The following is a 26,824-nucleotide window of genomic DNA, read 5'->3' as shown; positions in this document are numbered from 1 at the left end:
ACTCAAGCTTCTGTACGTGACTTTAACTTGGCCGTTTTGCAACGTCCTTTTGGAGTCTGTCCTATAAAACATTGACAGCAAACGAGAATGAAGACACACTAAATATGTCACAGGAAGTGGTGACAAACAAAGGCTTCTTCTTTTATTTCCGGAGTTGAACAAAAAAAGGTTTCGCTAAGTAATTAATTCTAAGGTGCAGCCTTCTATATATTTATTTGTATGTTGATAATTTTTCTAATTTAAATTTTATCGTACTTCTCGTCTGATTCTCTCTTGGTTAAAACGAAAGCTAATTACATACACGATGAGGTGATCAAGGTAGATATTGGTCTCTAGACCAATATCATTGGTCTGGAGTAAAGACCAATATCAACCACTGAAATGGGTCTAGAGTTCAGCCATTTTAGTAAAACTTAATTTGTCGGTAAAGATATTTGGGATCGTCTGCCTGCCCCTGATCAGACATTTGTTACTGTTAGTAAATACACAAGATTTCAGCTCTTCATGTCATGAAGTTTACGTTCTGAAGCATCAGGGCACCGTCATATGAATGCATGTGTACGGTGTCACAGGAGGGAGGTGTTTGTGGCGAGGAAGCGGGACGTGTGGGATAGGGGTGGGTGATGGGGGTAGGATGCGGAGGGGAGAGGGGGTGGACAAATCGTCGCAGATGATCCCAATAATCTATAGCGACAAATTAAGCTTCACTAAAATGGCTGAACTAATGTCTATCATACTACTTTCAAACTATGCAAAATTGTATTGCGTATTTTTGTGGCAAAACTGAAACTCTAGACGAATGTTAGCCTGATGCTATATCACAAGCTTGCGAACTTAACGTTACTTTCGGTCATCAATATGTTTGTTTAACTGGTGCAAAGTTTAGTGTCAGTTCGCTAATGTGTTAGGTAGAACCAATTTCGTGTGACGTCACTGTGGTGCTTTTCACCAAGTCTTAGTTTTACTGCCTCTTGATTAATTGTACGTTTAAGACGCCGCGCCGCTTACCGCTTGGTTTCTGTTTTACACATACGTCAGAAAACAAAAGAAACATCTGATGCACTGAGATCCGATTTACTTTTTATTTTTTCCAACGACAGGAATCATGAATCACGACGAGTACTCCTTGGTGAACGAGGAGGAGGAGGAAGCCGAGAACAGGCCGACGTTCGGGACGCTGACGCTGAAGAGGAAAAAGGAGGGAGACAAAGAGAAAGAGAGAGACCGCGACTCCAAAATGGAACAGCTGAAGAAGAAAATTCGAACGGACGACGAATGTGAGTCTATAGTTACGTACAGATATATCTATAATTCAGTTGATCAGTCTACTTTATCTAGTAGTTCCATTCCTGGTAAAGAAAGTTTTATTTTTTTAATTTTTTTTAATTTTTTTTTTTTTTTTTGTCATACAGGGGAAATTATATTAGAGAAAGTACAGTGGCCTTAAATAGCTGTGCATTAACTACTCATCGTCTCTACTAAATTTTTAAACTAATTCTTCCTCTTATTTATAATTGCGCATGCGTGGATACGGCCTCTCACTTCTGCCTAATTTGAGATTCAATAAATTATTTTACTGTGTGTTTACCATTTATGTCGTTTTTTGTTTTTATAGACATAGTCAACTAATGAGGAGTATAAGACCAAAATGACAATGAAACTAGGAGTAATCTAATAGAATAGAACTGTAGTTTAGTTTTTTTTTTCTGTAAATGAAGTACTCATTTTACCAAATTCCTTACTTGGCTTTTCTCCTTCAGTCAACTGGGTAGACCACAGCAAGACCCTCCGGGAGCAGGGCATCGAGGAATCCGACATCCTTCTCCTCCGGAGGAAATACTTCTTCTCGGACCAAAACATCGATTCCAGAGACCCCGTGCAACTTAATCTTCTTTATGTTCAGGTTAGGGAGAGGTGGTCATTATGATGTTGTGCTCACGACTTGGTCATATAAAGCTACTATCATAGGATAATATGAATAACTGTTTTGTTAATGATTTCATAACTATTTTCTTGTGTAATTAACTATTATTAGTGTTCAGTGTTTGGTTACGAGAACGAAAATTAATTAATCAAATTCGGGCTTTTCACTCAGTAAAGCATTAGACCTTCACAATTCATGCAAGTCACTGAATAAGAGAGTAGGCTATTGCCTACCGAGAAATTTATATACATGCCCTTGATTAGTGGACTGGTCCAAAAATAACAATTTAAGGCGATTCATCAACTAATAGATTATAAATATTGCTTGTAGGCTAAAGTTATAAAAACGAAGTAAAAATTTAGACCCAAGGAAGAGATCTAAGCGGTTAGTCAAAGGCTTAGACCTATTGCCTGTAGAGACAACAATAGGCACTGGAGAGAATATTAGACCTATTGCCTGTAGAGATCATAGTCATCCAGGCACCCTGGGGATATAGAACCTATTGCCTGTAGAGACAGTCATAGGCACTGGGGAGAATATTAGACCTATTGCCTGTAGAGACAGACCTTACAGACCTTACAGACCTTACATCTTGTTCGGGTTGCCCCAGGTCCCTCAGTGTGAGGCACCTCTAATTGTCTACCAGAGAGTTGCTAAGTACATCTTTCCAGATATATTTTGCATCTTCCCATCTTGCTTTGGATGGTCTGGGATGCAGTTTAGATATTTGTCGAGCTTATTCTTAAACACATCTACGCTCACTCCTGATATATTCCTCAGATGAGCTTGGCAAACGCATTGAATAGACGCTGCATTATTTCGTATGCTGGTGCGTAGTGGATTAATGTCCTGTGTGCTTTCCTTATTTTTCCTGGTATAGTTTTGGGCATTATTAATCTACCTCTGCTTGCTCTTTCTGATACTTTTAGTTCCATGATATTTTCTGCTATTCCTTCTATCTGTTTCCATGCCTGAATTATCATGTAGCGTTCTCTTCTCCTTTCTAGACTATATAATTTTAAGATTGTAGTCTTTCCCAGTAGTCAAGGTCTTTAACTTCTTCTATTCTAGCTGTAAAGGACCTTTGTACACTCTCTATTTGTGCAATATCCTTTTGATAGTGTGGGTACCAATATCATATTGCAATATTCAAGTGGACTACGAACATATGTTTTATAAAGCATAATCATGTGTTCAGCTTTTCTTGTTTTGAAGTGCCGTAACAACATTCCCATTTTTGCTTTACATTTTGCCAACAGAATTGCTATTTGATCATTGCATAACAGTCGTTCCTATTCATCATCACACCAAGGTCTTTAACTGCTTCCTTATTTGTGATTGTCTCATTATTAGATCCCCTATATGCATATAGCTTTCTTTCTCTGTCTCCATAATTTATTGATTCAAATTTATTTCAGATTCAGAGTTAAATACCATCCTATTTACCTCTGCCCAATCATATACTTTGTTAAGGTCTCTTTGTAGAGCGTTTCCTATCTTCATCACAAGTAATTTCTCTACTTATTCTTGGGTCATCTGCGAAAACTACTCACTACCGAATCCTTAACATTACTGTCTATGTCTTCAATCATAATAACAAACAGTATTGCAGCTAACACCGTACCTTGCGGCACACCGGATATTACCTTGGCTTCATCCGATTTCTCGTCGTTTGCAATAACTATCTGTTTTCTGTTGTGTAAATTCTTTTAACCATCTTCCTACTTTATCCACGATATTGTGTTTTTTCTAATTTTTCTTCGCTAATATATTATGGTCTACTTTGTCATAAAGCTTTTGCAAAGTCTAAATAAACCACATCTGTTTCATTTCCGCTTTCATATTTTTGAATATGTTCTCACGGTGGGACTAACAGTTGGGTTTGTGTACTTTTTCCGGGTACGAAAACCATGTTGTCCTTTATTAAACAAATTAATTTTTTTATTAAATGTTTCATAATATTTTTCTTCATTACCCTTTCATATACTTTCATAATATGTGGATGTTAGACTCTACAGGCTTATAATTACTTGCCCTCTAGCTCTTGATCACTTTTGAAAGTAAAGAGGGGTAATATATGCTAAATTTGTGCTCATCAATAAATCTTGCCGTATCTACACTTTGTCTAATAATATTGCAAGTGGCTTTGCGATAGAATGAACTACTTTCTTTAACAAAATAGCAGGCACTCCATCCGGCCCTGCAGCAGCTCCATTTTTAATTTCATTAATAGCCTGCACAATATCAGCTTCATTAATATCATGTCAGCTAAATATTCACTATTTTCATCCCTTACTTCTATATCATTATCTTCATTATCTATTCCAGGGGTGAATTCTCTCTTATATCGTTCTGCCAATTATTGTTGCAAATTTCCTTTTTTTTCATTCGTTTAATCTCCCTTCAATTCTTTAGAGGGCCGATTTCTATTCTTCTTTTATTCATCTTCTTCGCATATGAGTATAATAGTTTGGGATTTTGCTTGATATTTAATAGGGTTTTTTCTTCCAAGTCCCGTTTTCATTTCTTTTGATTGTTGTTAATCTTTGTTCTGCATTTTCTATCTTACTTTTTAGTTCTATAACTTTCCATGCATTTTTTTTCTTTTGCAAGACCGGTTTTTTCCACTATTTCTGATCCAACAAGATCCCTTCCTGTCTCTTGGTATGCAATGACTGATGTTTACTTTTTCTTCTTCGGTATATATTTATCCCAACCTACTATTTTCTCTAATATTTTTAATATAATTATCTCCGTATTTACCTTTATGTCATCACTTACGAAAATGGTTATCCAATCTTTGTTTAATTCTTCATTTATTTGCTGACCATTTTATATTTTACTGTAGAAGTTGTATTTTCCATATCCTTCCACTTTTCACTTCTTGTTATCTCTGTTTTCACTTGCTTTGGAATGGACTGTTAATTCTATGACATTATGGTCTGAAATACTCGCATATAAACTATTTATTATTCTTTAACATAATTCATCTATCGTTTCACAAAATACTAGGTCTAAAGTATTTTCCTTTCTTGTTGGCAGGTGATTTATTTGTTGAATGTTGTATTCTAGTAGAATATCTAATAGCTCTTTGAATTGCCTCTTATCTTCTGCACTACTATTACTCTCTCCAATATATGTATAAGTAAGTACATCCACAATCTCCTATTCGTTCCTTTCCAGTCTACGAAAGGAAAGTTGAAGTCTCCAGATAGGAGAATAGTCCAGTCCTTGTGATTTCTACATATATCATCCAATTTTTCTATTATTAAGTCAAACTCTTTAGTATAGGAGGTCTATATATTACTATGTTCATTAATTTTTCAGAATTCAAATTCTACCGCTATTAGTTCACATTCTGAGTTACTATATTTCTCATATATTTTTCCTTGTTTTTTGTCTTTCCCATATATTGCGGTTCCCCTTGATTCCTATTTTTTCTATCTGATCTATAAGTTTGGAACCCTTTTATTTGATCATCATTCCCAGTCTCTTGGGAATACCAGGTTTCACTTATATTCATTATATCTATTTTCTTTTCATTTGGGTTAGTTCTTCTAAGTACTCTATTTTTCTTTTTGAGTTACTCGTAACTAAACCCTGCGCATTCATCACTATGATGGTTTGCGTGTTTTCTCCTTCATTTAATATTGGTAATAATAAGGATTTTTCCCATGTCTCTTTCCTGTTTCTGGTATGTTGTTCTTTTTTTCATTTCCAAGAAATTCTGACATTAAAAAATCCAACTTTTCCATAATATTTGTATTCTTCCTTCATCATAATTATTCATTTTGTGTCTGAATCTGCAATTTTCTCCACTATCTGCAATATCCTCTTGCATAATAAAAACAGTTATTATCTCTTGAGTAGAATCTTGGAGCTGATGCATTTAAATTTTTTGCTGACACCTCTGGCATACCTCGTTGATGGCTTGCTTTTTTCTTTTTTACCCTTTTCCTGATATTCTTCATTCCTCTCTTTATTTGTTTCTTTCTTATTTTGGATTTTATTACTTGATTGGTTATTTATTTGATTATTTTTCATGGCTACAGGGTGCATATATTTACATTTTTTGTCGAACTTACATCCCTTTCCTTCTTTTAGGTTTTTGCATATTTTTGGATGTAGATCTCTGCAATCATCCTCATAGCCATCTAGGTATGCACATTTACCATATATTTCATAGTTGTGACTACCTTAGGATGTTTGTAGTAACATTTTTCTCCAAATCTGCAATTCCCTCTTTTCAAAAGGTTGCAGACTTTGTCTTTTTTGTATATTTTTTTTCCTCTTTCCCGTCATTGTGTAGATCTGGGTAGAGCCTCTTCGGCATTTTCTTTTGTGTTGTCATATCGTAATTTATTTCTTCGTAGGTATGCTGCTTTATAGCCTCATATGTAGTATCAATGAGTATCTCTGCATCCATACTTTTATCTTGTTCTTTGTTTTTTCCTTATCTTTTTCTGTCATTTCAGTTTTGTTTACTTCTCTTACGTTTTCCTCTTCTTCTTCTTCTTCTTCTTCCTTCTTCCCTTCTTCTTCTTCTTCTTGCAACCTCAACTATTTGTACATTCAATCTTGATTTAATAACATTGTCTATCCATGGTAGACATGTTGAGCAAAAATTCTTGTCTTTTCTCATATCTTGCATTACCTCAGCACACTGTGGATGGGTCGGAAATGTTGCACTGCAGCACATTTTCTGATTAGGTTTTGTTTTTTGTGGCATTAACTATGCTATACCACACCTTACACAGTTTACATGCTTTTGGCATTCTTTTTCCTAATGCATCAATTAGGATATTCACAAGGTTACCTTATTCTTTTAATTTTCTTTGTCGGAATATGTTGGTTTATGTATATTTTCTTTATGAGTCTCTTGACCACTTGGATTTTATTTGGAACTTCTTCAATTATTTTCAAGATGTTTTCAGTTGATTTGTTCCAGTTTGAAGGATTGTATCCTTCTAATATATCTATGAATGCTTTTGTATCTTTTTGGTTAGGACTGTTGCTGATTTCATAGATCAGAAATGCCAGTTCCCTTCCTGCTACCTCATCGTATTGCGAATCTGCCAAGCAAGCTAAATCTCGCCATTTTTTTCCGCAGTTGGAACTTACTGCCATCTTGTTCTGATTTACATTCATAGGCACTGGGGAGAATATTAGACCTATTGCCTGTAGAGAGTCATAGGCACTGGGGAGAATATTAGACCTATTGCCTGTAGAGAGTCATAGGCACTGGGGAGAATATTAGACCTATTGCCTGTAGAGACAGCAATAGGCACTGGAGAGAATATTAGACCTATTGCCTGTAGAGAGTCATAAGCACTGGGGAGAATACTAGACCTATTGCCTGTAGAGAGTCATAGGCACTGGGGAGATATTAGACCTATTGCCTGTAGAGAGTCATAGGCACTGGGGAGAATATTAGACCTATTGCCTGTAGAGATTCATAAGCACTGGGGAGAATATTAGACCTATTGCCTGTGAGACAGTCATAGGCACCGGTGAGAATATTTAGACCTATTGTCTTTAGAGAAAGTCGTGGGTTAGCTGCTTGCTAATGAGAATTCCTAACACGTCATTTTCCAAATCAGTGCCGGGATACAATCCTAGACGCCACCCACCCGGTCACTCAAGACAGAGCTTGCAACTTCGCTGGAATCCAGTGTCAGATACAGTTCGGGGATTACAACGAGACCAAGCACAAGCCCGGGTTCCTTGAGTAAGTATGAGAAGGTTTCATGTTTTTAAAACCAAGGGTAAGAAGGCAGAGTCTATTGTGTTCTGTGGTAACTTGGTCGACGAGTTGAAACCCTTCTTGGTTTATTCCATAAGAGTTTTTTTCAAGGACTCTTAAAAATGTATATATTACAATTTAGCATGAAAAATTTTGTTATTTCGGTTCCGAAATTTTCTGCTCTTTATGAAATTGCCTTTAATTTCCATAGTTAAAGCTTTTATTCTATATAAAATGTCTCAAAAAGCAACCGCAGGCAACGTTGGTCTATTTCATATTGTTTTTCATGTGAACTTGTCACTGCATTGTTTTTGTTTCATAGCTGTGTTGTTAGAGTAAGTTATCTTTATCTTTTGGCCACTTGCTGTAACTTTTGCAACAAGTAGCCTTTGTTGGTGGCAAAGTAGAAGGAACATATTTTAAACTCTACACCGCTGTTGGTGAGTCAGACTTGGCACCAAGATGCTAGAACTTCTAAACCATGTTCATGCGATGCAGCCTTTGTTGTTTAGTCTCTAAATTGGTTCTATTTTCCTTTTCTTAGCCTGAAGGAGTTCCTCCCACAGTGCTACGTGAAGAACAAAGGAATCGAGAAGAAAGTTTTCAACGAACATAAAATGTTTGCCGGGAAGAGCGAGCTGGAAGCTAAGGTAAGGCCACATTGTCTCAATCCTGTCCTAACGGTTTTAAGAGTAGGATATACCTACGTGTTCGTATTTTAAAAAGATCTCAGGATTTTTAATATATACGGTTTTATAATGACAAATATATTCTTAAATAACGCACAATTCTCCCCGCGTAATAAGAGTTATAATCTTTGATAGATAATATTATGCGCTTTTGAAGAAGGGTTATAATCCTGAAGTAATATTATTATGTACATTTCAGTAATAGTTATAATAATGGATATTCTATGCCCTGTATTTTTAATAAGTGCTAAACTCAGTTACTTTTTCAAAGTTATAACCCTGAATATTCAGCATTCTATAATCTTTTAATGTTAGTTGTAATCTTTAATAATCACCATTCAGCCTAGAAATTAAGTGTTGTAAAATGTCAGTAAACCGAATGCAGCTGAAAAAATATCACTAGGCCTAAGTCAAATTTGGAGAGAGAGAGAGAGAGAGAGAGAGAGAGAGAATATGAACGTGAAAGATGGTTACATAGTCAAAATGTATATACAACCGTGTCATAATAAAAGACAGGAGGACCTGGACGACTAGGTAATCCTCACCTCACTGAGTTTAAACCGCTCAATGGATGCTTCTATCACTCCAGGTTATCTACGTAGGCGAAGCTCGTTCCCTGAAGACCTTCGGCGTGACGTTCTTCTTGGTGAAGGAGAAGATGCCTGGCAAGAACAAGCTGGTGCCTCGCCTTCTTGGGATCACCAAGGACTCCGTGCTCCGCCTGGACGAGAAGACCAAAGAGATCTTGAAAACTTGGCCACTGACCACCGTTCGGAGATGGGCCGCTTCTCCGAATACCTTCACTCTTGGTAAGTGACGTTGCGTTTTCTGGTTTCCTGTCGTGTCTCTTATTTCAAATAAGAATAAATGTGCTTTTGAAAATAGTACTAATACTTGTGCTTTTTAAACTTTAGAATGAGTAGTAGTACCGTTAGTAGCACCCCGAGGCTGGGAGGTGTGAATAAACTAACCCTTTATTTAATAATAATAATAATAATAATAATAATAATAATAATAATAATAATAATAATAATAATAATAATAATAATAATAATAATAATAATAATAAGTAGCACACCGATGATGGGGTTTATATTTCCAGATCAGAGGTGGACCTATACTTTAAAAGTAGTAGTAGTAGTAGTAGTAGTAGTAGATATGGTTGCTTGTAGTTCCAGATCTGGTAATGCTGGTTAAATACTACTAGTTATAATAATCACATGTGTCACTGGTCCTTCGCTCCTATATTTGAGGAACACGTGTGAAAAGCAGTATAACTTGTATTATTAGTAGTTGTTCTTGCTGTACTGCCTCTGTATCAGCATATAAAAGTCTTGCTCTTTCATATGTTTGAATAACAGTGATGGTATGAGTGATAAGGTAATCAATACTAACAATAATAAGCCTAATTTTTTATAGTGCTTTTCAAAGACCAGATTAAACTGCCAGGCAATTGCAAGACGTTCTAATCTGTATAGAAACTAATAGAGATTCAAAATTTGTTACATTTTTGCTGCACCTCTGATACACAACTTCATTTTATGCTAACATGGTACTACTACTGATGTACAATGTCTCTTCCATCCTGTAGATTTTGGTGATTACTCCGACCAGTACTACTCTGTGCAAACTCCTGACGGCGAGCAGATCTCTCAGCTGATCGCTGGGTACATCGACATCATCATGAAGAGACAGAAGAAGCTGGACCACATAGGCATCGAGGGAGACGACGGAGCTTCTATGGTGGAGGATACGGTGGCTCCTAGCAAGTAAGTGACGCCTGAGGGCTGGAGCCTTCAGTGGCCCAGCTAAAGTTTGTGATGTCTGAAGTGTTCTTTAAGATACTGGCCCTCTGAAGTAATTGCCATAAAAAAAAACAGAGCGTTCTCGTGAGACGTAAGAATCAGGAGCTCTCTCTGAAAACAGTGATCTTACTTGAGTGAGTGTCTCTTGATACTGTGGTCCAGATCAGTTAAGTGATGTTAGGCCCCCCACTCACTTAGTGTTTTCTGAAGATGACGCTTTCCTTTTAACACCTAATCCAACACAGATAATTGTTTTCAGAACGCTAGAGCAGTATTAAATCTGTGATATAGTGAGTGCCTTCGCACTGAAGTGGCCCTGAACTCTAAAACTTTCAGAACTGATAGATTTTTGCTGACGTTCAGTCGGACTAACTGGCCCTTGAGCTGGGTAATTATTTCTGCTTGCTTTTGATCTAGGATTTTATCGATATCGCATTTTTACTGGGCTGACTAAAAGGATAGATATCATGATTAGATCTGGGAGTCGGGATAAATTTAGTGCATTCAAAGGGTTACAAAGGAAAATCAAGGTGCCCCAGTTGTTTTAACCTTCCTGTTGCATTGTTCTCGTGGTCAGAGAAATCTTGAGGTGAAACAGCTGCTATTCATGATTAAATCAGTGTTTCGTCTAGATGTCTAATGAATAACTTGTTTCTGTTTTTGGACAAAATAGTGCTAGAAAAAAATGAGTACATTATCTCTTAAAATGATTTTATGTGTATGCCTCATGTTATTCATATAACACTTATATGCATTTTTTATTCTCTTATCATTCCAGAGCAAGCACTATCCAGTACAGTGGTACAAATCTGAAGCAGACAAGCAATGAGTTCGTCGCTCTGCCGGGTATCTTAGCACCAGGTGCAGTTGGTAAGTGGAGCCTAGTGTCAGTATTGGTTTAAAAAGAAACCAAACAATAGTTTTATGTTGCAAGTCATAAAATTGAATAATTCTACACACTGTAGAATATTACATTTTCGCTCTTACGAATATGTAACTAAACAATTTCACACATTACAGAATATGTGAGGAAAAATCAAGAGGCTTGTTGGGTATACAGCCCAGCCTAATATAAGTACAGCCTAGGCCAATTGGTTGAAATCATACCAATAATGGAATTTGAAGAAAAAAAAATAAACACTTGTACGATACCTAGAAAAAGTTTATATGTTTTTTTTCTTTCTATTTTTTTCTCAGGTGCACAGGATGCGAGCACCAAGATGCTGCCAGGCACCGGCACCAAACAAGTGAGGATCGACGACCGGGTTGACATAGTTCACCAAAGATCATCCGTAAGTAATCAGACGATTCAATCCTCTATACATTTGATCCAATCCTCTATATATTTGGCTCGCTAACCAAGAACATTTCAGTGGAAATGTTTTCGTATTTTTCAAAACAAATACATGTATAATGCATGTTTTGAATATATTAGATATATAAAATTTTACGTATGTGTACAATTATTTACGCGAATTTACATGAGTAAAATACATATGCTTGCTCATATGTAATTAACACCTGCAAAATACTGTAACTTAATGGCTACAATGCACACGTACTCACACTATATATATATATATATATATATCTATATAATATATATATATATATATATATATATATATATATATATATATATACATATATATATATATATATAGTATATATATATATATATATATATATATATATATATATATATATATATATATATATATATATGTGTGTGTATGTATGTATGTATGTATGTATGTATGTATGTAAGTATATCTTATGTATATATGTACAATTATAAAGGCTGGATTTGCAAAGAACTTTTTTAATTAAAATTTTATCACGAATATCAGTTAATTATATACAAACTTCATAATTATATCAACAGTGTAACATACTAAGAAAGATATTTGAAATGGAGTATATTTCATCATTTCAGATATTATTTACTAATAAATGGATATAGTACATTAATTGCATGAACTCAAATATTATTCACATACTTGTGAAATGTTTTTCAAGTTCTTATGCATTTGATAATATCCATTTTGTGTACTTTATTTTACATTTTGCAAAGAACTCAAGTATTCAAAGAACTTTGAAATAGAACTTTTTATCATATTATCAGGTGTTTCATTTGATCTATGATTTAGTGTATACCACACACTTATTCCTTGATCATGTAGCTAAACATATCTGTTCCGAGGAAATTTGTCTACCAAGCTCATGGCCATTTTGACTCGTTCTACATGGATCAATATGCTTTTGAATGATGGAGGTATATAATAATAAAAAAAAATGTAACAGTTTCAAGTAATGTTTTTGCGTGTGTGTTTTCTTCACTAGACACAGCTAAGTCAATATTTCAAATCAGATTTAGTCATTTGAGGGTATTTTTGATTGCTAAATGAATTTATTACTGTCATACCTTTCTCGACCATTTGGTAATGACACCTGCTGTACACACGTTACGGGTTGTCAATGAATAATACTCCTGTGGTCAATCAAGATTCCCATCCTTCCTAAGCCCTGGCATTGAAGCCACTCTTCATATCACAAGAATGGGAAGTGGTTTCAGTGAGAACAAAGAAGAATAAGTCGCAATGTAGCCTGTTTGTTTGTTTGTATGGCGTTTTTACGTTGCATGGAACCAGTGGTTATTCAGCAACGGGACCAACGGCTTTACGTGACTTCCGAACCACGTCGAGAATGAACTTCAATCACCAGAAATACACATCTCTCAACCTCAATGGAATGCCCGAGAATCGAACTGGCGGCCACCGAGGTGACAGGCCAACACCATACCGACCACGCCACTGAGGCGCTTTGGTCACAAAGTTGCGCAAATAGGCTTTTGCATACATGGACGTTTGTTTGTCACTTTCCTCGGGAGAAACCGAGTGTGAATTGAAAATATGCACCGTCTGGAATGTAATAGGACTATTTGGTAATACATACCTTGATCTCCTGGCTTTTTTCGTTGATATAAAGTGTGCTTTTAGCAATAAGGAATCATTTTATCTTCACCAGGTGGAGCAACCGAACGTCGTGACCATCCTAAGCAAGCCCCAGAAAGCTCTGGTATCAACAATTCAGGCTGGAAAGATTGTCATCAGCGACTCGATGGAGAGCCTGAACACGAAGACCGACCTTCCAGAAATTGGCTCTGACCCAGCGTCCATGAAGTGGAAGGAAGTGACCCTCGATTCGAAGCGACAGATTGTAGTCAGTCAGATCGCTGCTATGAACGCTGCCACAGCTGAAATCACTTCCCTCTCTTCTCGTAAGGCCTCGAAATGTCTTAATTAGTATTTCCCTCGCTCTCGTCTCGTGTTTAATCATTCTTCTGGAGAAACAATAATCTTTTATGCCTTTTCTTCTAGTATTTACTAGATTGTCTTATCTTCAATATGACTTGCCCTTCAAGGTATAGGTTCATTGCAGAAAACAGTCCTTTTAACATAATATCACTTTTATTTTGCAGCTGCCTATGGTGAAGTTGACCACACTGCTATCGGAGCCTCTATCCATACCATCATCTCTAACTTGGCAGAGATGTCTAAAGGTGTTAAAATGATTGCTGCTCTGTCAGACAAAGAGGACGATTCCAGCCATTTGCTGGGTGCGACAAAGAATCTCTGTGAAAGTTACTCAGATCTGATTGAAACGGCAGATCCTCAGAACAAGAGGCCACGCCAAGATTTGCTCCATGCAGCCTCTCAAGTTGGTGAACTGTCTAATGCTGTTTTGCATACACTTGATGGAGAGATGGATCATGAAACTCAAGACATATTGATAGGGAAAGTAGAGACTCTGGGTAATAATGCAGCAACTCTCATCTTAAAAGCTAAGGCTCAAGTAGCCCAGTGTGAAGACCAAGAACTACAAAATGCAATTATGGACGAGGCTATGGCATGTGCATTTGCAACTGCTCAGTTGTGTGCTTGTGCTAGAATCATGGCACCCACGATTGATAACCCTATTTGCCAAAATCAGATGACGGATGCAACAAAAGAGGTTGGAAGAACTGTTGAAAATATACTTCAACAATGTCAAAATGCTGTGCAAGATGATGCTCAATTAGCAGACTGTAATGATGCTGCTGATGAAGTTAGACGTAATCTTGCCGATCTTCTGGACTTCATAAAAACTTCAGGAGAAACAAGAAAACGTCAGGGTGTCCATGACGAGGCAATTGAAACCATACTTTTGTCAAGTGAGAAACTGTATGCTTCCCAAGGAAATGCTGCCGAGATGCTGAGACAAGCAAAGATATTAGCTCAGGCTGCATCATACCTCATTGAGTCAATTAAATTTGAGGCAGAATCCGAAACAGATCCCACAACAAAGAATAGACTTATGGGAGCAGCAGAAAAGCTAGCGGAAGCCACAGCACACATGATAGAAGCAGCCAAACAGTGTGCAATGAATCCCAATGATGAAAAATGTCAGGCAGCACTCAGAGAAGCAGCAGAAAATGTTAGAATTGTGGCAAACGCAGCCACTGGCAATGCTTTGAACAAAAAGATAATCAAGAGTGTTGAGAATGCTGCTAAGCTTGCTGCAGCAACTGGCATTCAATGTATGGCTGCTGCACAAGGGGCTGGTCCTTACAACAGTAGCTCTGCATCACAAGCAGAATTACTGTCTGATGGTACAGCTGTGGGTGACTGCATTCCACTGCTAGTTGCTGGGGTGAAGGGTACTGTCAATGACATTGATTCTCCAAAAGCTCAGCTGGCTCTCATCAATGCATGCAACCAGTTTCTGAATCCAGGCACCAAAATGGTTTCATCAGCTAAGTCAGCCTTACCAACTATAACAGATCAGGCTGCTGCATTTCAACTCAACAACTCTGCAAAACAATTTGGACAAGCCCTAGTGGATCTTAGATCTGCCATCGGCAAGGCACAGGAAGCGTGCAGCTCTCTTGAAATTGATTCTGCAGTAGATTCAATTAAAAACTTTGATGATGATCTTAATGACTTACAGAAAGCTGCTGAAACAGATACTCTACGGCCTCTGCCAGGTGAGACCCCAGAAAGTACGACACAGCATCTGGCAAATTCTAGTAAATCAGTGGGTTCTAATATGGCTCAGCTATTGTCTTCAGCACTTCAAGGTAACCAGCATTTTACTGGCTTAGCGTCAAGAGATGCTGCAATAGCACTCAAGGATTATAACTCTGCTGTACGTGGAGTGGTTGCCACTTCTGACAGTCATGATCTTCATAATCGTCTGATTGCTGCCGCTCGTGAAGTAATGCTTAGATCATCTGAATTAATTGAAGAAGCCCGAGTTGTTGTTGAAAATCCTGCAAATTCTGCTGCAAAGGGAAAACTTATTGATATAGCGAAAAGTGTTTCTGAAGCTCAAAGCAATGCTATTAATAGTTTGCCTGGTCAAAAAGATGTAGATGATGCCATCAGTGATATTGAATATTCAACTAATGACTTATATGAAGGGAAACTACCCACTACTTCGAAACAATATGGTGAATTACAGTCTGAACTAAAAGCAGCAGCCGAAGAGCTAAATAATGTCCTTTCTGAGGTTGGGACATCAGCACGCACATCAGGTCAACAACTAGCTACAGTAGTAAAGAAGGTACCATTAGCCTTTGCCACTTTGATGAATACTGGTATGGAGATGGCTGGGTCTATGGACGATGGTAAGGACAGAGCACATATGGTTGATGGCTTAAAAGAACTATCCCTATTATTACCAAAGTTATTGTTCCATGCCAAAGGAGTGGCCCTTGACCCTAATTCTGCAAATACCAAGAACAACCTTGCTGCTGCTACGCGAGGTGTTATGGATTCAATCAATGACCTTATCAATGTGTGTACTACAGCTGCACCCGAACAAAAGGAGTGTGACAATGCCATATCTGCTATCAAGTCTTTACATCCCCTCCTTGACCAACCTTCTGAACAAATCAATGACCAGTCTTACTATGAATGCTTAGGTACAGTTATGGACTGTTCAAAAGTGCTGGGAGAAGCGATGACAGGGATTGTAAGTCATGCAAAAGCTCAAGATCATGAAAAGTTTGGGCGTTCTGTAAAAGGTGTGAGTAATGCCATCTGTGGATTGACTGAGAGTGCTGCTCAGGCTGTTTATTTGGTCGGTATTGGGGATCCTTCAAGTGTCATTGGCCGTCCTGGATTAGTAGATCAAGCCCAGTTTGCCCGCGTTCAAGATTCTCTTCGCGAGGCCTGCGATGTTCTGAAGGATCCGAGTAGCAGCAAACCCCAAATTCTTAGTGCTGCAACCGTCATTGCTAAAAACACGAGTGCCCTGTGCAACAGCTGCCAAGCATCTTCTGCCAAAACAAATAACCCAGTAGCCAAGAGACATTTCGTCCAGTCAGCTAAAAATGTGGCACATGCAACTGCCAACTTGGTGAAAGACATCAAAGGTGAGACTATTTAATGAATTTTTTTACCTAGTTTTGCACATTAGCAGTAAAACTTCCACCATATCAACTAATATATTTTGGGAATGAAAATTACGTTAATTACTTCGTGTGTATATATGTGTAAATTTGAACAGGAGTAAGGCATTTATGAAACCTATTGGCCTTATCCTAGTTAGAAGTATGTACCTGTACTTTTGCATCTTTCGTAAAGTAACAAACTGTATGGACTTCTTATCATTGTAGTTGTTGGCATTAAATGCAACATAAGCTACTCCATTCATTTATTTTGCTTGAGAATTTTTTATGTTTCACATCTTGTTTCAACAGCACTGAGCATAAACGATAACGAGGAGACCCGAGGTCGTTGCAGTGAAGCTACCAAGCCGCTGCTAGACGCAGTGGATAGCCTGTGTGTCTTTGCTAACTCTCCGGAGTTTGCTCCTGTCCCCTCCCAGATCTCCAGCAAAGCTCGGGAGGCTCAGGTACCCATCATATCAGCCAGCAAAGCCATCATGGATGGCTCCTGCTCCATGCTGGAAATTGCGAAGGGTCTAGTGGTCAACCCTAAAGATGCTCAGTCTTGGCAAGCAATGGCAAAAGAGAGCAAAGGTGTCTCTGACAGCATTAAGGCCCTGGTCTTTACAATCAGGTAATATACATTAATCTAAAGCTTATTTGCACTGACTGGGTTCTTTTCAAATTCAAGAATGTGACTGAGTATTGAGTCCTTAGAATGGGTTACAGGTTCGTCATATGGTAAATTTCTAACCCAAAAATGGCATAGAATAAATCCTGATTTGATTTTCTTTGTTTTAACTCTCAGGGACAAAGCTCCAGGCCAAAAGGAATGCGACCAAGCAGTTGACAAACTGAATATGAATATCAGAAACTTGGATCAAGCTTTCCTCAGCATGATGGACCAGGATATGCAACAACATAATGAAAGCAACATTCAGGTAACATAAATATGTAATTTATATATATTACTTATCAGTCACAAAACTGCATATGATAACTAAATCACTCATTCATTTCCCATTCTTTCATTCAGGGATTCAACGAGCAAGTAGAAAATGCTGGTCACGCTTTGCTCGGAAGTGTTGATAAAGTCCGCGACGCAGCTAAGTGCAGAGCAGAAATGCTCGGTCATTCTGTCATCCAGATGTCAAATTACTTCGACCCCCTGGTGGCAGCAGCTATAAGCACAGCGTCTAACATGGCAAGCAGGTAGGTGATAAGATCAATTTAGCCACATTTTAGTTGATGAATTAATGTAATACGAACTGTCTGCAAGATTTGCGTTTAGTTATAGACTGTTTCTGTACCTTGCACTTTCTTCTGAAGCAAAAAGCAGAGGAGTCTGCTGGACCAGGCGAAGAATGTGGCAGAGTGCGCTCTGCAGCTGGTCTATGCTTCCAAGGAGTCTGGCGGGAATGGCAAGGCTAGTGATGCTCATCAAGAGGTGGATGAGGCTGCTGATGCCACAAAACAAGCTTTGAAGGTAAGACCATTATCGTTTGAAGACCAAACCCTTGGATGTGTAAAAATAGTGAAATTGGTGGCTGCAATTTGGATGATTATTCTGCAACAGTGATTTGCTTTGGACAACAGAACTTTGTATGTGATAAAAGACCTGACATAATAGGTCCTACTTGAGAATGTTCATGATCATTTGAATATTGAATATGTCTTAGGAAATGTGACACTGAGAACTACCAAAGTAGTTCATTGATCTTATTACATACAGTAATATTGAGATGATATGGATTATAAGTGGGTGGTTTCTTTGAGATATTAGGACTGTATGCACTATAGTGTTCTGAAGCAATATACCAGACTATTTTCAGATTGAAGAGGAATCACTATGTTCTCACATAAATTGATCTAATTTGTCATTTCAGAACACTGATTAAAACAGGAATGCACCTTACAAGATATTGAACACTTGCTAGTTGCAGGAATGTTTATTATTATTGACTACAAAATTAATGATATGGTCCTCTCTACCCCTAGGATCTGTTGTCTCTAGTGGAGAGTATTGCCACAGAGGCCGGAGTTGTCACAGGCTTAGTGGAGTCTATTACAACTGCCATGAATCGAACAGAAGACCCAGCAATGGCAAAAGCAGCCACGAGTGGCGACGACTTTGTCGAGTACCAGACACGTATGGTCACAGCTTCCAAGGAGATTGCCAGGCTTGCTCAGGATATGGTAAGTCAATACGAGTGATTGAACCTAAAAGACCTCCCTATGTTTCCTTCTTGTAAGCAGAGAACTTCGAAAAATTCATGACTTTACCCTTTTGTTTATCATTGAGAAGTTTGTTTTTTTGCATTCTCAAATAGTTATGTCCTGTTGAAATGGGACGGTTTTAGAAGAATTTTGTGGCTTTTGTGTTATGTATTGTACCTTGAACGCTGAAAACTTATTTCAGATTGGCAAAGCAGCAGCTGATCCCTCGCAAATGGGAACTTTAGGAGCTGCTGTATCTCACCAGTACAACTCTCTAGCTGCAGATTCCTTCGGGGCAATGCGCCAAGCAAATAACAGTGATGTGGCCTTCAGACTTCGCTCAAGGTAAACTGTTCTCATCAAATTTTTTTATTGCTTTTGTTGTTCTCCAGTAAACAGAGTTTTCACTTTATGTAATTGTTGCCGTTATTGTAATCAATATGCATCAGGTTAGGCATTACTTAAGGTTCTCTACAGCATGCCTTCGGCCCCTAGCTGCAACCACTTTCGTTCCTCTTACTGTAATACCTCCTTTCATATTCTCCTTCTTCATCTGACTTTCCACCCCTCCTAACAGTCTTGATTCATAGTGCAACTGCTTTGAGGTTTTCCTCCTGTTACACCTTTCAAACCTTTCACTGTCAATTTCCATTTCAGCACTGAATGACCTCATAGGTCCCAGTCCTTGGCCTATGGCCTAAATTAAATATTCAATTCAATTCAATATGCATCAGTTGTCTTAAACCATGTGTTGATATTGTGTATAAACCATCACTGCGATGGTCTGAGCACTGGAGGTATGAAGTAGAGGGATAACTTCAGGATTTTTCTGTAATCACACGCAGCATCCATGAACTTGGCCAGGCCTGTATAGATCTTGTCAAGGCAGGAGGAACAGTGCAGGCATCCCCTGGAGACAGCTACAATCAGAGGGAGCTGGCTGAGGCAGCTCGCCAGACTGGCGAGAAGGTAAAGTCATACCATCTTGGTGTTTTTGATGTCAAGATTGAGCTGGCTTCTTCTTTTGTAGCTCAGGCTCTTGTTTCAGAAGCAGTCTGTAAGTTATTTTTATGAAAGTTTGTTAGCCTATGAAGGAGAGAATAATTTTAGGTAAGAGTTCAGTAGCCTAGCAGGGAAACGGGATGAAAACAAAGAAATGGAAGAGGAAAAGAAAATAGTTGGAATATTATGAAGGTGAACCACATAGACTGACCAATGCTTTTTCTACTTTCCTTCAGTAAACTCAACTGCATTCATTCTACTAGTAATTTTCCCCTTAGCAAATTAAGTACGAACATACTGATTCTCTTCAAAGTGTTCCACTTTTGTGAAGTAAATCTGATTCATCCACATTTTACCCCTCTTTGAATTTATTTTAAGCAGTATAGCATCTATCTTGTAACTAACAAAAATCTGAGAGATTTGCCGGGAAAGTCTAAGGGGATCATGTTGCCCTGTTAACTTCTCAAGAAAGAAGTAATTATCCTTATTAGTACTCATTTTTGGCTCTCAGGAAAAGCAGGAAGCACTAGTGATTAGGATGCTCACCTTGTGGTGAACCCAGCAATATCTTATTTTTGTTTTCTGGATTTATGCTTTAGGAAGATTTTAATGAACATACTGGCATACATCTATAGTCTTCATATATGAATATACTGTAAGTCTGATAAATTTCCTGCTACTGATGATAAATTTCCTGCTACTGAAACATTTCCAGTCCATCAAAACCCCAAGAACTACAGAAAACCCAGTTCTGGACCAGACCTGTAGAAAACCCAGTTATTGACCGGAACCTTTCACTTCCAGGCTTCCCACGTGCTAGCTGCCTTGCAAGCTGGGTCCCGTGGTACACAGGCCTGCATCAATGCCAATTCCACAGTTGCAGGCATCCTCGGAGACCTGGACACCACTATCATGTTTGCCTCTGCAGGAACTCTGAGCGCCGAGGGCGACGGTGAGAACTTCTCAGATCACCGAGATAACATCATGAAGGCTTCTCTGGTGAGTCTGTCTATCTTGCTGAATACTGCTTTGAAAACATCAAGTCTTGGTGCCACAGTCACTGAGTTTCTTAGTATTTTTGTTACACTTGCCACTGAAAACCATTAAATTTGAGTGGCCACAGTCACCGACGTTTCTTAGTATTTTTGTTACACTTGCCACTGAAAACCATTAAATTTAAAAGGCTAGGGTTATTGGGTCCTTAGCCTGGAGAAAAGAGGGTGTTTGAAAGTAGAGGAAATTGTTTTCGTCAACACGTGAGGCCTAAAATGTACCAAATGCTATAAGACTTACAAACCGAGTAGGTTTTGCTCTGTCGTAAAGAGAAGTTGAAAGCCAACTCTCGCAAAAGTAGATTAAATTTACTGATCACCCATAGCAAAGACCACCTTGCTTCTTAAGCCTTGGAAGCTGCACCATTCAGCGCTTCCTTGGAAAATTTACTGCACCCAGCTTGCTTGATTTAAGAAAACTAAGGTGTATTTGGTCACTGAAAGCATAACCTTTTCTTAGTATATTAATAAATTTTTACTTAGATGCCTAATATTCAGCAATTTAAGTCAGTGGTCATTTCCTCAATTTAAAGTCATTTGTGGCTATGAAAATTTTGGAAGTAAACAACAAAAAAAACAATTTTTATGCTTTGGAAGCTCTCCATATGGATTTTGGCATATCTTGAAACCGAATTTAATTAAGAATTTACTCTTCATTTCAGTGTTCAAGATATATTACCATTAATGTGTAAACTCCCACATAGTCAAATTCAAATAGTTTATTAACATACTGAACCTGCCTCCAGGTAATGATTAGACTCATTCGTCCATTGGGCCTTCCATTTCCTCTATTTCCCCAGACACTGGACGACAACGCCAAGGCCCTGGTTGCTGGAGCGTCCTCTTCGCAAGAGAAGTTGGCCCAGGCTGCACAGAACGTCTCTAGTACCATCGTGCATCTGGCTGAAGCTGTGAAGAGTGGAGCAGCTTCGCTGGGATCGAACCACCCTGAGGAGCAGGTGAGGAGGTGGTCCTCTCGAATTGGGTTTGGTAGTGACAGTGGATGGTGATTTGATGTTAATATCCTGATTAGGATCCCAGAACTTATTATTACCGATTCATTTGTCGCCAGTTAAGTTAAAACACTGAGTAGGACTCCACAACTGATTAACTTCACCCACTGGGTACGGTTTTAAAAGTGACTGAATTTAATCTACTGGTTAGGATTCCAAAACTGATTGACGTTAATCCACTAGATAGGATTCTTAAAGCTGATTGACGGAATTCCAAAAAACTGGTTGACGTTAATCCACTGGTTTGGATTCCACAACTGGTTGATGTTAATCTACTGGATAGGATTCCAAAACTGATTGATGTTAATCCACTGGATAGAATCCTTAAAACTGGTTTATGTTAATCCATTGGTTAAGATCCCACAACTGGTTTATGTTAATCCACTGGATAGAATCCTTAAAACTGGTTGACGTTAATCCACTTGTTAAGATTCCAAAACTGATTGAAGTTAATCCACTGATTTGGATTCCAAAACTGGTTTATGTTAATCCACTGGATAGGATCATTAAAACTGGTTGACGTTAATCCACTGGTTAGGATTCCAACACTGATTGACGTTAATCCACTGGTTTCGATTCCAAAATTGATTGACGTTAATCCACTGGATAGGATTCCAACACTGATTGACGTTAATCCACTGGTTTCGATTCCAAAACTGGTTGACGTTAATCCACTGGTTAGGATTCCAAAACTGATTGACGTTAATCCACTGGTTAGAATTCTAACACTGACTGAAGTTAATGCACTGGTTTGAATTCCACAACTGACTGAATCCATAAGTCATATTTCAAATTTGATTGATATTGCATCGGCCAAGCTTTCAAACATGACACTAATTTGCCTGGCATGGTTCAAAAACTGAATGCTGTTTGTACAATGAGAAGAATCGCGTATGAAATAACAGTGTGAAGCAACAAATTCTCTTAAATTGATTTGCTTAGTAAGAATTACTTTGGTTCCTATATCTTGAAAATGTTAAATAGATATCATATTCTAACTGGTCTTAATTTCATGGGGACAGACTGATGCATTGGCATTCTTTCTGTGTTGATTATGCAATTATCTTTTAGATGGAAGGTCTTTGAAAGTACTTTCAGGTATCAAACTCGTAGTTAACATCAGTAATTTTTTATTATTATCAGCAATTCAATGTGATGAAAGTGTATTTTTTTTGTCAATGCCATTATCCTAGGGACATCTAGAGACCTTTCTCTTGGTGCGCCGTTTAAAAAGTAGGTTTGATAGGTAGGTAGAACTTTTTCAAACTTCTTTAATTTTTTTTCTGTCAAGGTTCACTATTTTAACTTACATTATAAAGGCATTAAATGTTCCAATCTTAAAAATATTAATTGTTCTCACATTTAATTGCATCCTCGAAGCAGTTTCTATATTTATTGTCTTACATTGAGCACCCGAAAATAATTTTTTTATATATATCTAGGCTCACACCTTTAGGCCTATAGGCTTTCACGCACCGTTCGGTTCTCTTGTCAGAGAAGTTCCTCTGACACGACTTCCTTGTATTCTTCCAGGTCATGTTGATTAATGCTGTCAAGGACGTTGCCCTCGCCCTTGGAGACCTGCTGCACAGTACGAAGGCCGCCTCAGGGAAGCATCCTAATGATCCGACAATGGTCGCTCTCAAAGAGTCCGCTCAGGTAAGGTCTAAGAGGAGCTGAATCCTTAACATAGGACATCAGTCTGTAATATACTTTACATAAAAAGTCATTGCAAGTTGCTTAAAATCTGCTGACATATTGAATCCACCTGCAATAATAACGAAGTATTTGAAATTCAAAATGATATAAGAAATGATGAAAGTCTATATTTTGTACAAAATTGTTCTGCAGGCATAAGTAACTTTTTGCCCTTGAACTGAACTGTTCGTCTTTGAGAAATATTTTTGATACTTCTATTCTAACGTCTATGTCAACGTTTGTCTTTAGTTTAACGTCTATGTCAACGTTTTCCTTTAGTCTAACTTCTATGTCAACGTTTTCCTTTAGTTTAACGTCTATGTCAACGTTTATCTTTAGTCTAACGTCTTTAGTCTGAGAAGTATTTTTGACACTTCTTCCATTTTAACGTCTATGTCAACGTTTTTCCTTTATTTATCGTTCGTTTGCATCACCATTTTATTTATATGGCATGGTCAGTTCTTTATCTCGTTGCTTTGCAGGTGATGGAGAACAACACAGCTTCTTTACTGAAAGCTGTCGAAGCTGTTGAGGATGAACACACCCGCGGTACGAGAGCTCTCGAAGCAACGATTGAAGCTATCGCAAAGGAAATTAAGGTATGTTGGCAATATACCGTTTTTTTTTTCATAACCGTGGATATACCTAGAAGTAAATATTATAAACTGTTAAAGTTTGTTTAGGCTTGTTGTGCCATCGAAGTCTAAACTAAATGTTAAGCTGAGACCTTAAAGGCACATTTAGTCTATTTAAGGCCGAAATGCTGTCTACTCGTATAATCTATTATATTTTTAAACATACGGATAAGAGATAAATAATTTGTTTATAAACACAAATATTGCTAAACGTATCTATGTAATCTGTCGTGCTACTCATGGGCAATTTTCAAATGTCAAATCTTCTTTGCTAAGTAGGCCTAGTGATCTGTGCACCCGATAATTTTGATGGCGCAGAGACCTGCTCAACCTCGCCCACTACAAGACATATGCGCTGATGGACCTGTCATCTCTCAAACTCATTCAATTACAGATATTCAACTCCGACGAACCTCCGAAAATCAAAGCCACTCCAGAAGAACTGGTTCGCTCGGCAAAGCCAGTCACCATCGCTGCCGCCAAAGCCGTCGGGGCAGGGAACAGTCTCAAGCAGGATGACGTCATCGTTGCTGCCAACATGGGTCGCAAGGCTATCTCTGACATGTTGATTCGATGCAAGGTAATTAATTTACTGTCTTTTCTGAAGTAATATACAAATTTTTTGGTGTATATTTATTGGCACAGTAAATTGAATTACTGTGGGTTTTCTTCAGTAGATTAATTAAGCCGAAAAGCAAGTTTTCTCTGAATTCTGATCCCAAGAATGTTTTTCATAGGGTTATTCATGACGGCAATGATGTATGTACAGACGTAGTTTCTTAATTCATTGTTCGTTATGGAAATATTGCCATATGCAGGTGCCAGATTATTTACTTAACAATAAATAACATTTCCTTCCAAAGGTCCTATACATGAAATAAATTACATTAGAATTGAGTAGACTTATTCAACGTATTAAAGATAATTAGTTTGCAAAGTAAGGAAAATATATACCTATGGGTCCACAATTTCTAATTTTATTCTCAACTCTGGCTTCGTGACAGCATACCGAAGATTTTGAAGTTGGCTTTGCTACCGCTCGAGTCTTGACTCAAGTATCGTACTGCACTGGGGTGTTAGTCATTTCGTCTCCTACAGCCGATAAATAATACATCAAGGCGTTAACATTCTTTGAAAACGATGTTTATTTAAACTAATTTTGTCCTTTGATCGATAAAATAATTTGCATGACACATTTAGTGGGCCTAAATTGGACTTCTGATTTTCCTACATGATTATTAGCCTAGGTCTATTTTCAGCAGTATACTCTCTCGGATACGTAATATTAATGAATATTTAAATCGACTACATATATATATAATATATATATATATATATATATAGATAATATATATATATATATTAATCCGCTTTATTTGATTATTCCCGTTATTCTTGTTTTATTTTATTAGCCATGTTCGCCTTTCTTCTTATCCTTTTCATAATTGCTTAACATAATTAACTCAGACCTAACTATTCAAAATAAAAAAGCAATCATAAAAAACCTAACGAATATAATTCAGTCTTATTTTTTATTGAATTCCTTGCATATCATCCTGTTTCATTTGGACACTTGGAAAGCTGTGGGAGTCAAAACTGACGAATACATTAAGAAAGGCTTACTTTCATTAAAGCTTTCTTAGATTGATCTTTCTGTAGCTATTCATTTCTTCTAAATAGAAATTAATTCAAATTAGTTTCACATGTATACCTAGACCTACTACCATAAGCATATTATAAGTAGCTAAAATGATAAGAAATATGTAAGGTGACGTTCTCGTTTAAGTTTATTTCATATATTTTTTTTTCAAGAAAACCCTACTGCTTTAATCAAGGGTTGTTCTTTGACGGCTACAGGGTGTAACACGAGTGTATGCACATATTTTGTGGAATGAAATATAAAGTTTCTTTGAACAGAAAATATTTTATAAACATGCATTTTAATTAAGGCGTCTGTTGTCGGTGCGGGGAATTTTAAAATAACCGTTATCATTAGTGATGCTTTCACGCGATGGAGTTCGTAGCGAGAAGTCGGATCGAGTTGCCTGAGATGTAGCGGAGGTGGCGTATAGGAGTGATGGAAGGATTAGGCTGATGTTAATAAAGTATCTCCCAATTAAATGTATTCTTTAGGTTTTGAAGAAAAAATGCATGCATCATTGAAACTGTTTCCCTCCCTATCCGTGGTATTCACTGGCCACCGATAAAAAACAAAACAAAAAGAGTAAGCCTAACTGAATCTCTCATCCATCAAAGATAAGTTTGCATATTCATTAGACTTATTCATCAGACAACTATCAAAGATTTCAAGTGTAGATTTAAAAATCTCTTCCTCTCCATCTAAAGTATTCATCAGACACCAGTCATAAGAGTAAAGCTAGTTATGATTCCTGGTTCAGCAATGTCGTGACGAGGCACTAGAATTCAAAGTTCACAAATGAATGTTGCTCAGCAACATTTACACTACTGTATTGTCTTGCTCTCGTGTGGTGCTTTGAGGTGTTCCACCTCTGGGCTCATGTTCTAAATTTTGCCGTTCTTTAAACAAGTTGATTCATCTATGTATGATTCTCTCCGGTTTATTAAGCTTCTTGATATCTCTCCAACAGGAAG

General features: G+C 37.7%; 1 protein-coding gene across 3 annotated transcripts in view; it reads left to right on the top strand.

Moving 5' to 3' along the window:
- Window positions 1-26,824, top strand: part of LOC135195516 (talin-1-like) — a 46,678-nt gene that overhangs the window by 13,077 nt on the left and 6,777 nt on the right. For all 3 annotated transcript variants that reach the window (XM_064221753.1, XM_064221751.1, XM_064221752.1), the window contains exons 5-26: window positions 1,101-1,277; window positions 1,761-1,903; window positions 7,525-7,652; window positions 8,212-8,317; window positions 8,946-9,165; window positions 9,948-10,125; window positions 10,940-11,031; window positions 11,359-11,453; window positions 13,189-13,441; window positions 13,643-16,579; window positions 16,907-17,228; window positions 17,403-17,535; window positions 17,631-17,806; window positions 17,924-18,080; window positions 18,593-18,790; window positions 19,014-19,156; window positions 19,657-19,780; window positions 20,618-20,812; window positions 21,666-21,824; window positions 23,412-23,537; window positions 24,059-24,175; window positions 24,606-24,791. In XM_064221753.1, coding sequence (XP_064077823.1) covers window positions 1,101-1,277; window positions 1,761-1,903; window positions 7,525-7,652; window positions 8,212-8,317; window positions 8,946-9,165; window positions 9,948-10,125; window positions 10,940-11,031; window positions 11,359-11,453; window positions 13,189-13,441; window positions 13,643-16,579; window positions 16,907-17,228; window positions 17,403-17,535; window positions 17,631-17,806; window positions 17,924-18,080; window positions 18,593-18,790; window positions 19,014-19,156; window positions 19,657-19,780; window positions 20,618-20,812; window positions 21,666-21,824; window positions 23,412-23,537; window positions 24,059-24,175; window positions 24,606-24,791 — 6,365 coding nt within the window. The remainder of the gene's footprint in view (window positions 1-1,100; window positions 1,278-1,760; window positions 1,904-7,524; window positions 7,653-8,211; window positions 8,318-8,945; window positions 9,166-9,947; window positions 10,126-10,939; window positions 11,032-11,358; window positions 11,454-13,188; window positions 13,442-13,642; window positions 16,580-16,906; window positions 17,229-17,402; window positions 17,536-17,630; window positions 17,807-17,923; window positions 18,081-18,592; window positions 18,791-19,013; window positions 19,157-19,656; window positions 19,781-20,617; window positions 20,813-21,665; window positions 21,825-23,411; window positions 23,538-24,058; window positions 24,176-24,605; window positions 24,792-26,824) is intronic.

This window comes from Macrobrachium nipponense, chromosome 16 (assembly GCF_015104395.2).
Source record: "Macrobrachium nipponense isolate FS-2020 chromosome 16, ASM1510439v2, whole genome shotgun sequence".
NCBI classification, from domain to species: Eukaryota; Metazoa; Arthropoda; class Malacostraca; order Decapoda; family Palaemonidae; genus Macrobrachium; species Macrobrachium nipponense.
Note: the sequence above shows the minus strand (reverse complement) of the source record. Positions and strands in the feature narration are given on the sequence as shown.